Below are 11,653 nucleotides of genomic sequence, written 5' to 3'. Positions count from 1 at the left end.
GACTAAAATTTTTGTGGTTTTTAATTTTTGATCGAAGTCTCTGATATTAATGTAACAATGTATTTCTATGTAGGCTATTATATTTTTAAATTAAAAAATGAAATTTGTAGTTATTTATATAATGAGATTTTAAATAAAAATCATAATTTATGCGATTAAAAATATTAAAGATGAATTATACTCTAATCTATTGTGTGTGTGTGTACATGGATACATTCATCAAAACTAAGCAAAAACTTATTGTACCAAAACATGGGTACATTCTTCAAAAACACAAAAAAAATTGATATTAAGCTTAATAATGTTATTAAATTTCTTCTATTAAACTTGACATAAATACATTCTCAAATCAACGAAATAGAATGTATCCATATAAGTTTAAAAAATAGATTAGAGAAAAGATTGCATGAATTTTATAATAAAAAAGGGATACATTTTCCATATAACAAATTGGTATATTTAAGAATGGTTACATATAAGATTAAAAAATTAATCTAATGAGTACAAACTTATTATAATTTTGTTTTTTATATTTTGGAAATGTTTGAATTGAAAATTAATTAAGAGTTTAATAAAGGTGTGAATGTTAAAACTCTAAATCAATTACTAATTTTTATCATAAAAATTATGTAATTCATTAATATATTAATACTAAAAACTTCAATCAAAATTTAAAAATTGATAATGTCTTAATCAATGAACATTAAAAACTATAAACCGGCTCTAATTTTTCATATATAAATATTCTCTTGTTCTTTCTCTGACCTAGTTTGACCTTTTGAGTTCTCAATCCAACTTTATCCCATTATTTAAGACTTGTGTTGCTGTCACATTAATGGGAATTTGCAGCTTGCAGTTGCAGCACAGCTGACAAAAAACTTGTAGCCTCATTGATTCTCTCCCTCTCTTATCTCTTTCTCTCTCTTTCTCTCTCTTTCTCTCCCTAGATTTGCACTCGTTTTTAGGCCCCCATCATAAACACACTCCTGCAAGAAAAAGAAAACCCAAGTTTCCAGTGCATGCAATTACCACCCAATTCAATCTTCCATGCACACCCTCGCATGCAAGCACTCAAAACCCAAGACCAACATTCAACTACCCAAAAATTTATCAGCACACCCACATTAAAGATGCAAGCTTTACACTTACCCATCAATGAAACAGTTGATTCCAACAAGTTCATAATCTAGCTTCGAGCTGCTCTGTTTTTGTCAAGAAAAAAATGGCTTTAGTAACAGATGCAATTTTGCCGCTTTTTCTTGCTCTGTTTCTGCATCTTTCATTAGGGCTTATGTCCTGTGAGGGAAAGCTCGACGGAAATACAACTTTGAGCGTTCTTTTGGAGGTGAAGAGGGCAATTGAGGAAGACCCAAAAAATGTTTTGCATGGATGGTCCGAAAGCGACCAAAATTTTTGTACTTGGAGGGGTGTGACTTGTGGGTTTGACTCGGTGGACAACTCGGTCCAAGTGGTGGGGCTCAACCTTTCCGACTCGTCACTCGCCGGGTTGATATCTCCCTCACTCGGTAGTTTGCAAAACCTGCTCCACCTTGATCTTTCTTCTAACGGCCTCTCGGGTCCCATCCCGCCAACCCTCTCTAACCTCACGTCCTTGGAATCTTTACTTCTCTTATCGAACCAGCTCAGTGGACCCATTCCGTCTCAGCTCGGCTCGCTGACGAGTCTCCGAGTCATGAGAATCGGCGACAATGGGCTCACTGGGTCCATTCCCGCCACTTTGGGCAATCTTGTCAATTTGGTCACGCTTGGTTTGGCCTCATGCAGCCTCAACGGTACAATACCTCCCCAACTCGGCCGACTCGGCCTACTGGAGAACTTAATCCTGCAGCTCAATCAGCTCGAGGGTCCGATTCCGGCCGAGTTGGGGAACTGTTCCAGCCTCACTGTATTCACAGCTGCTAACAATACACTCAACGGAACAATCCCCGCGGAGCTCGGCCGTCTCAGCAACCTCGAGCTCCTGAATTTCGGCAACAACAGCCTCACTGGCCAAATCCCAAGTCAACTTGGTGAACTGAGTCAACTCGAATACATGAATTTCATGGGGAACCAACTTGAAGGTCCAGTCCCAAAGTCCATATCTCAACTGGGCAATCTTCAGAGTCTTGATTTATCCATGAACAAGCTCACAGGAGGAGTTCCCGACGTATTCGGCACCATGTCCCAGCTGGCAACCTTAGTTTTATCAAACAACAATCTTTCCGGTGTCATACCAAGAAATCTATGTTCCAACACAACAAGTTTGGAGCACCTGATGATTTCGGATTCCAGAATTTTCGGCGAAATCCCAGCAGAATTAGGCCAATGCCGATCAATGAAGCAGCTCGACTTGTCCAATAACTTGCTCAACGGGTCAATCCCAGATGATATTTATGGACTGGTGGAGCTGACTGATCTATTGCTCCACAACAACAGCTTGGTGGGTTCGATTTCTCCAATGTTATCAAACCTCAGCAATCTGCAGTCACTTGTTCTGTACCACAATAATTTGGTGGGTCCTCTGCCGAACGAGATTGGAATGCTTGGGGAGCTTGAGATTCTGTATCTGTACGACAACCAGCTCTCCGGAGAAATCCCAATGGAGATTGGCAACTGTTCAAGCTTGCAGATGATCGATTTTTTCGGAAACCGGTTTAGTGGGGAGATTCCGATTACCATTGGGAGGCTCAAAGATTTGAACTTTCTTCATATCAGGCAGAACGAGCTGGTGGGTGAGATTCCCGCCCTATTGGGGAACTGTCACAAGTTGACTATTCTGGACTTGGCGGATAACCGTTTATCCGGTGGGATACCGATAACTTTCGGGTCCCTTCAAGCAATGGAGCAGTTCATGCTGTACAACAACTCGCTTGAAGGTAATCTTCCTGATACATTGGCTTATATGGCAAATTTGACTAGAGTGAATTTGTCGAGAAACAAGTTGAATGGGAGCATTGCTGCATTGTGTGGCTCGAGTTCGTTTCTTTCGTTTGATGTGACTGACAATGCATTTGATCATGAGATTCCTTCCCGGCTAGGAAATTCGAAATCTCTTGAAAGGTTGAGATTGGGGAAGAATCAGTTTACTGGTAAAATCCCATACGCATTGGGGAATATCAGTGAGCTATCACTGCTGGATGTGTCCGGAAATTCGCTCACTGGATCAATACCGGATGAGCTTTCATTCTGCATGAAACTGTCCCACATTGACTTGAACAACAACCTTCTTTCGGGCACAGTTCCGTGGTGGTTTGGAGGTTTGCCTCAGTTAGGAGAGCTGAAGCTGTCCTCGAATCGCTTCACCGGGCCTCTTCCTAATGAATTGTTCAATTGTTCTAAACTGCTAGTGCTTTCTATGAGTGAGAATTCTCTCAATGGAACCCTCCCTGCTGGGATTGGTAACCTGGAATTGCTTAACGTCCTAAACCTCGACCACAACCAGTTTTCGGGGCCAATTCCTCCAGCTATTGGGAAACTAGGCAAGCTGTATGAGCTTCAGCTCTCACAGAACAGATTTGATGGTGACATACCCTATGAGGTTGGACAACTGCAAAATCTTCAGAGCATTTTAGACCTCAGTTACAATAATTTGAGTGGTCAGATTCCAGCCTCTATTGGATCACTGTCGAAACTTGAAGCCCTCGATCTATCTCACAACCAACTTGTTGGAGAAGTTCCTTCCCCGGTTGGTGGGATGATCAGCTTGGGAAAGCTTAATCTCTCTTACAACAACCTACAGGGAAAGTTGAGCAAGCAACTCTCGCACTGGCCAGCTGATGCCTTCGCAGGAAACTTTCATCTTTGTGGAAGCCCTCTTGGAAGCTGCATTGGCAGGAAGAAGCAGACGGGGCCTAGAGAATCGGTGGTGGTAGCCATTGCTGCCATATGTACTCTATCTGCAATCGCTCTGCTGATATTTGGAGCTGCTTCTCTCTTGAAACACAAGCGAAAAGATTTTCGAAAAGCCAGTGACATGAACTGCCTGTACTCGACCAGCTCTTCCCATGCTCAGCGAAGACTGCTCTTCGCAAATAATTCTGTCAAGCCGGATATCAAATGGAAAGACATCATGGACGCCACGAAGAATCTGAGCAACGAGTTTGTAATTGGCTCAGGAGGGTCGGGAGTAATCTACAAAGCTGAACTGCGCACTGGAGAAACTGTGGCAGTAAAAAAGATTTTGTATAAAGACGATCTTATGGCAAATAAAAGCTTCACGACGGAGATTAAGACGCTTGGGAGGATAAGACACCGGCATCTGGTGAAGTTAATGGGGTACTGCAGCGACAAAGGAGCAGGCTCCAATCTGTTGATTTACGAGTACATGGAGAATGGAAGCGTGTATGATTGGATACACCAACAACAAAGTAACAAGAAGAAGAGCCTTGATTGGGAGGCGAGGCTAAAGATTGCGGTTGGATTAGCTCAAGGAGTGGAGTATCTCCACCATGACTGTGTGCCAAAGATCATTCACAGGGACATTAAGTCGAGCAATGTCCTGCTAGATTCCAACATGGAAGCACATCTTGGGGATTTTGGCCTTGCCAAGACACTTAACGAGACTTATGAGTCCAACACAGAATCGAATACATGGTTCGCTGGATCCTACGGTTACATAGCACCAGGTACTAATCAGTTATACTATGAATAATCTTCTTTCTTGCTATTTTGGATACTGAATTTCGAGTTTGATTTCGACATGGATGTTCTATGCGATTGATTCTAACAACATTTCATATGATTTCAGAGTATGCTTATTCACTCAAGGCATCAGAAAAGAGTGATGTCTACAGCATGGGGATTGTGCTTATGGAGCTTGTTAGCGGGAGAATGCCGACAGATTCATCTTTCGGCATGGACATAGACATGGTGAGATGGGTCGAGAGGCATATCGAAATGCAGGATTCTACTCGTGAAGCGTTGATAGACCCTGCACTGAAACCACTATTATCCGGAGAAGAAAATGCCGCATTCCAGGTTCTTGAAATTGCACTGCAGTGCACGAAAACCAGCCCAGCAGAGAGGCCTTCGTCACGACAGGCGTGTGATCAACTACTTCATGTCTTAAATCATCGGACGGTGGAGTTTGAGAAGAAGAATTTAGACTCTTATGCATAAGTAATGAACCGCGTTACAGAGGATTGACGAAAATTTGTTGTTAGTATAATTTTCCACTCCATCCCGAAGAGTAACTAGGATCAATTCTGTCGCGTATTTATTCATTCTGTTTGGTTTGGGCTAGCAACCATAATGCAGCATTTTGTTGCGGGGTGCTACTGATGCGAATTGGGTTTGTGAGAGTTTATGTTATCTTATCATCTATGAATCAAGGCAATGGGGCGGACCGGATTCGGATGTGCCATCCCCATACCCGAACCTGTTCGGAACCCGAAACCGTAGAATCCCGAACGGGTTTTCCCCATAACCGAATCCATTGGGTAACGGATTTTCTATTGGACAACGGTTTTTCCCATTATAATATTTTTATATTATTAATTAAATAGTAAATTTTAAATAAAAAAAGTTAAATAGATTACCGATACAATGCATATACAGTATATATTAAATACTAAATAGTGTTATTAATACAATTGATACAAACAATGCATGTGATAAATATTGTTAAAAACGAGATTAATACTATTAATAATTGATAAGAATATAATTGATATTATTAATGATTATAGATAACTCTCTTCTCTGTATAATAAATATTGATATTTTTTTATTAATTCAAAATAGTTTGGTTTCGGTATGGGTTCGGGGCGGATACCCCAACAACTATAACCAAATCCGAAATCGAAAAATTTACCCAACGATTACCCATAACCGTAAAATACCCGAAATTTAATCCCCAAACCGAACCGTTCGGATCGGTTACCTACGGGAAACAGGTTTGACTGGTCAAATTGCCATCCCTAATCAACCGTAGTATCTGAGTTTGAATTGAATCCCCCATTTGGGCAGGGCAGTGTACCCGCCCCTTTGCACAATGCTTCGAATCCCAGATTTCGTATATTAGAGTAGTTTAAATTATGACATTGTCAAGACGGAAAGTGAATGCTTATGGATCTAGAAACTTTTCATCAGAGTAGTTAGATCAGAACCAAAACCTAGAAACAAAGAGAAGAGTTGGTCCAACTGTTTCTAAAAGCTCTAACTAACAGACGTACATTTTTAAGCTAAGCAGATTCGTTCAGGTTCGTGCGTGATCAAACCACTTCACAAAAACAAATACGCCAAACCACTTTACAAACGAGGAGGACAACTCTTTGCAACCAATTTGAAGAATCTTCGTCGCAAAAGACGGAGTGTATTATTAAAGAACAAGACACGCCGTTCAGCTTTGCAATATGAAAGTATTTCAAAGCTTATGCATCACAAAAAGATGAGAAAATTGGGAAAGCTTTTACAGCAGCCTTGCAAACATATCAACATTAATTTAAAAACAAAAAGTGCCTAAAACTTTGAGGCCGAACCGTCTCTTTGAACATGGATCCTGTATGAAAATGCCTCAACAAGCTCAGACGCGAACTAGTCATCATCTTCATCTGCAATGAAGAAGAAACATTAAGCGAGGAAAGAAAAGGAGTCGGATGACAGATACATTTTCTGAGATTAAATCACAGAAACTATATGTTCGCTTTACTTCGTGAATTGAATTCATTCACAAATAAAGGTCAATTAAGGAAATAAAAAAGAGCTACAGTGAACCAACGAATGAATCTACTAAAGGTACGATACATACTTCGTACAAAAAATTTAAAAACCAAACCAAAAACTGGTAAAGCAATTCAAGTGCTCCACAAAATATAAGTAGGCAATAAGTTACAAGACCTTGGCATCTCCTAATACAGTTTTACTTCTCAAAGAGAGAAAACAAACATAATCCATAACCAATCATGACTTGGTAAGAGAAAAACACTTTCCATTGCAAGGGTGCTTCCAGATGTTGTAATGTACTCCTGATTCCTAAAGTAACAAATCGGTAATCATTGAGGCAGATTTTGCAAGTTGGGAAGCATAGATATATAATTCACAACTTTTGGCCTATGGTATACTAAAAATCATACATGATGAATAGGGATCTGAAAGATAAAATGTGGAACAACGTGGAGTAATATCCCCATCATTTCATGGGTACAATGTTTGAGAACTTTCTTGTAGGAACCTCCCCAAATTCTTTTGCAGGAAAACAAAGGGATGAAGGGGTTTGAAACACAGGTAGCAAATCTGTTTATCCAAGACCCAAAACAGCTTATTGTACATATCATTCAACCATAGTCTAGTCAAACAAAACAAAGCTTAAACCTGAATCCAAGTCATTAGCACGAGAAGATGAACCTCCTAATAATCCCAATCACCACTTCATCCTCTCGTAAAAGCTTATTTTTGCCCATCAGTTAATAACTTAAGGAAAAACTGCACAAGTAGTATGCATAGTAACCTTTTTAAGTCAAAACTGTTTTGTAATTTAGGGTTAATGCACAGCTCAACGAATTAAAAACGTATTCCTGACAAGATTTCAAATCCACAATCAGTTTGATGAAACAAAAAGACCCCAACGTTTCAGCTCATTATGTAAGATAAACAAATTAAGACGAAGATGCAACAATAAGATGGCCAAAAAATACAAGTAGGAAAACTATTTAGGGTGTAAGAGCACATGCATGAATTTTTTAATCTTTGCCCTTCAACCATATAATAAGACACAGGATGGATTAGACTGCCATATTGAAATTTGAAAGGAAGAAAAAAATGACTCTTTTCAATCCATATTCAGTAAGATAATCTAGTAGGCTGATAGGCTAATACGACATTGGCATGACGTTCAGAGCTCAGATGGCCCTATATCAGGAAGACCGGGATTTCCTGGTTAGGAAAATCGAAACTGTCTTCTTAATTCACATTTCTATAAAGGTCGCACAATAATGAAGCAAATTTGAGCTAGAGAGAAAGAGTGACAATATGCTTATATCCTACAGAATTTCACCTAAAATGTTTCAATTCAGCATTTCCACAATATCCAAACCACACTTGCAAGCAAATTCGATATGAAAACAGTATTCTGATCCATCATAACACTCAAACGAGACATGGGGTTCTCAGATTAATCATAGTGTGTTTTGATATTTCGGAAATCATCTGAAAAATGAACTTATCAAAACCAAGCTCAAAGACTGAGACGCCAAAACACAAATGGGATTGTTGGGTTGTCCAAAGATACAATTTTGAATCATGAGAAATTGAGAAATGAATCGAATTTTGATATTGGGTTGGAAATATATACCTATGTAACGGCGTTCGTTGGCGGCATTGGCCTTGTCAAGCATCTTATCGAGGTCCTCTTTGAGCTGTTCGTCCCATTTGACGAGCTGGTTAACGAACACTGCGCCCAATCCCATGCCCAGAACGTGCTCCCAAGGATCTGAATCGGATCATTGGACAAATTGGGGGTTAGTGTTCATGAGTCAATTCAATCACCCGAGAAATGATTAGTGATAAAAGGAGAAATTGAGAGAGAGAGAGAGAGAGATGAAATTTACGGCGCATGTAAGGGAGCTTGCGGAGGGCGTTGGAGTACATCTGGGTGCCCAACCCCAATAGAGCTCCCACCATCGTTGAAGTTATCGGCATCTTCAAACCTTTTCTTTCACTCCTTACCGTCCGCTGCTCTATCTGTGTGACAAGCTAAAATATATGAATATGAAATTGGGAAATTTTTTAAATTCACACCTGACCTCTTGGCCATCTCTAACCGAAGGGTCCAGAGAGCCAAATGGTCAAAAATAGCCCTAAAACTGTCTCTAACCGAGGGTTAGGCCAGAGGGCTATGGAATCTGGGAGGGCCCTACGGGATCAGAGAGGGCTGGAGGGCTGAAGGGGGGGCTGGCTGGCTATTTTTTTTTTAATGTTTTCCTATTGTTGTCGGTTATAACCGACAGCATTAAAGAGATTATTTTTTTATAATAGTTTTACTATTAGTGTCGGTTATAACCAACACTAATAGTTTGAAATTTTTTGAATATAACGGTTAGTAGCCGTTGTATTAACTCTTTTTTTTTTTATGAATTTAAACTTCTTTTTTTCCCTTTTTTTTTCCTTTTCATATGAATCAAATTTTGTTTCATATTTTTTTTCAATTCTATTTTACAAAATTTGTTTCAATTTTTTTTTAAATTCTATTTTTTTTCTTATAACTTCTATTTTACAAAATTTGATTCATATTTTTTTTCATATAACTTCTATTTTACAAAATTTGTTTCATATTTTTTTAAATTCCATTTTTTTTCCTATAACTTCTATTTCACAAAAAAAATTTCATATTTTTTTTCAATTCTATTTTTTTCCTATAACTTCCTAGACCATTTATACAACATTAAATTAAATTAAGTAACATGAAACAACATTAAACAATATGGAACAACATTAAATAACATTAACCAACATACAAATTATACAACATAAAAAAACATTTAACAACATGAAACTTAAACAACATTTTTAAAAACATTTAACAACATAAAACTTAAAAGCCTACTCCATGTTATAGTGCCTCATATACTCATTTATAGAGATACTACCAGTTCTTGGATTGAAAGGCAAATTAGGCCCATCATATATTTTTGCTAGAGCCCTTCTTGACCTATTTGGATCTTCTTGGTCATCATCGGACTCTCCATCAATATACCCATCTCGCTCATCCTCCACTATCATATTGTGTAATATGATGCAAGACATCATGATGGAGTTCAAATTTTCTCGAGTCCACCCTCTTGCCGGTTCGCTGATAATCTTCCATCGTGCTTGTAGAATACCGAAAGCTCTCTCAACATCTTTCCGGTATGCCTCTTGGTGTAAGGTAAACAACTTTTCTGCATCATTCCTAGGGTTTGGAATTGCTTGGACAAGTGTCGCCCACTTTGGGTAGATGTCATCTGCCAAGTAATACCCCATATTGTATTCACAGCCGTTGATGTAGTAGTCAAGTTGAGGTGCTTTACCTTCCGTCAAGTTATTGAAGAGGGGTGAACGCCCAAGAACTGTAATGTCATTTTGGGATCCAGGGACTCCAAAGAAAGCCTGCCAGATCCATGTGTCATATGAGGCAACTGCCTCTAACACAACAGTTGGCTTTCTCGACCTTCCGCTAAAGCCTCATTGCCATCCAGTGGGACAGTTATTCCAATCCCAATGCATGCAGTCTAATAACCCTATCATGCTCAGAAACCCACGGTCTTCAGCTTTGTGAAGGAGCCGATTCAGATCTTTTTGATTTGGCTCTCGGAGGTACTCGTCTTTGTAAACCTGAACAATTGTGTTACAAAATTCTTCAAGAGTATTAAGGCATGTAGACTCAGACATACCATGGGTTTCATCCATCGAATCAGCTGAGTAGCCATATGCCATCATTCGGAGTGCAACAATAACCTTCTGATGAGGTGAGAAACCAGGGCGACCTGCTCTGTCCCACTTCTGTCGAAAGTATGGATTGACCTGCTGAACATCACGAAGTAAACGCTCGAAGACATGACGCTTCATACGGAAGCGACGTCTGAAATCCTCTTCTGTACACCGAGTTGGGGTTGAAGTAGTTGTTCATCAGATTGGCATGCGCCATCGCTCTGTTTCGTGGTTTGTAAGAGCGACCAACAACAGAGCCACCCCATTGAGGTTGTTCCTCAGTTGGCTGACACATCATGGCCGCAGCCATGGCTGCTGCCATGTTTTGTTTGTTGCGCCTTACTTGAACTTCTTCATCAGACTCCTCATATTCTCGTCTCATTTGCGCCCATTTTGCTTCCAATTTGGAATTGGATGAGGACCCCCTATTGGAATTGGATGAAGATCCAAGGTTGGAATTCATTGCAAACTTGAATTGAAAGAGCTTGAATTGCAAGAGATTGAATTGAAATAGATTGAATTTAAAGTTGTGTGAATTATAGCCCAATATCCACCCTATTTATAGCAAAAAAAAATTCAAATCCAACGGCTAGCTGACGTCAGCATGATGTCAACTACCAACGGCTAGCTGACATCATGTTGACGTCACCTAGCCGTTAGATTTGAATTTAAATTGAAGTTTTTAAATAATAAATTATGTTTGGCCCTATGGCCCTTTGGCCCTCGGTTGGAGACGGTTTTTTGTGACAGGGCTAAAACGAGTCATTTGGCCCTCGATTGGAGACGGAGGCAAATATGGCCATGTACTGTTCATTAAAATATTAATATCTTGGGGAATCTTGGAGGGCCAGAGGGCTCAAACGAGCCCTCTGGCCAGCCCTCGGTTAGAGATGGCCTTACCAAATTGCAATTGTGTCACCTCAAAATAATGAAAAAACCTATCGACTGACTGGTTTTTTTTTTTTTTTTTTTTTTTAAACGGACGATATAATGGGAGTTTGGATCATCTTTGTGAGGATTCTAGGGATTTGTGAATCGTGTCCATTAATAGTATTTGACAAAAACTAACCAAACGATATACGATAAACGGATACGATTCACGGATCCCCATGATCCTCACAAAGAGAATCCGGCGAGGATCCTGTTGGATATAATGGAGCTTGGGAAAGACCCTCAGATTGGGCTAGCAAAAGTGAAGAGGAATGCCACTAGACCGTAGTAGTAAGTGGAACTGATTAAGTTAAATGTA

General features: G+C 39.6%; 3 protein-coding genes across 3 annotated transcripts; 1 reads left to right on the top strand and 2 right to left on the bottom strand.

Annotated features, from left to right (window-relative positions):
- Positions 1-1,083: 1,083 nt before the first annotated feature.
- LOC114824966 (LRR receptor-like serine/threonine-protein kinase GSO1) lies at positions 1,084-5,370 on the top strand. Its single transcript, XM_029102895.2, has 2 exons — positions 1,084-4,625; positions 4,748-5,370. The coding sequence occupies exons 1-2, from the start codon at positions 1,223-1,225 to the stop codon at positions 5,116-5,118; spliced, it is 3,774 nt and encodes a 1,257-aa protein (XP_028958728.2). The 5' UTR covers positions 1,084-1,222; the 3' UTR covers positions 5,119-5,370.
- Positions 5,371-6,282: 912 nt separating this feature from the next.
- LOC103435326 (uncharacterized) lies at positions 6,283-8,729 on the bottom strand. The gene is made up of 3 exons (XM_008373712.4): positions 8,547-8,729; positions 8,291-8,428; positions 6,283-6,551 (listed from the first exon to the last, which is right to left on the bottom strand). Exons 1-3 carry the CDS (start codon positions 8,635-8,637, stop codon positions 6,535-6,537), a joined length of 246 nt encoding a protein of 81 aa, XP_008371934.1. The 5' UTR covers positions 8,638-8,729; the 3' UTR covers positions 6,283-6,534.
- A 1,429-nt stretch (positions 8,730-10,158) lies between these two features.
- LOC139196243 (uncharacterized) lies at positions 10,159-10,542 on the bottom strand. Its single transcript, XM_070821916.1, has one exon. The coding sequence runs from the start codon at positions 10,540-10,542 to the stop codon at positions 10,159-10,161; it is 384 nt and encodes a 127-aa protein (XP_070678017.1).
- Positions 10,543-11,653: the final 1,111 nt, after the last annotated feature.

The sequence above is a fragment of the Malus domestica genome, chromosome 05, assembly GCF_042453785.1.
Source record: "Malus domestica chromosome 05, GDT2T_hap1".
NCBI lineage: Eukaryota > Viridiplantae > Streptophyta > Magnoliopsida > Rosales > Rosaceae > Malus > Malus domestica.
The sequence above is the reverse complement of the archived record's forward strand: the minus strand, read 5'-3'. Positions and strand labels throughout refer to the sequence as shown.

Bases quoted from the DNA above. Each gene is read 5' to 3' on its own strand.
- LOC114824966 (XM_029102895.2), top strand. From the start codon at position 1,223: ATGGCTTTAGTAACAGATGCAATTTTGCCGCTTTTTCTTGCTCTGTTT. The intron at 4,626-4,747 runs GTACTAATCAGT...ATATGATTTCAG, and splicing joins CTACGGTTACATAGCACCAG to AGTATGCTTATTCACTCAAG.
- LOC103435326 (XM_008373712.4), bottom strand. From the start codon at position 8,637: ATGCCGATAACTTCAACGATGGTGGGAGCTCTATTGGGGTTGGGCACC. The intron at 8,429-8,546 runs GTAAATTTCATC...GATCCGATTCAG, and splicing joins CAAGCTCCCTTACATGCGCC to ATCCTTGGGAGCACGTTCTG.
- LOC139196243 (XM_070821916.1), bottom strand. From the start codon at position 10,542: ATGAAGCGTCATGTCTTCGAGCGTTTACTTCGTGATGTTCAGCAGGTC.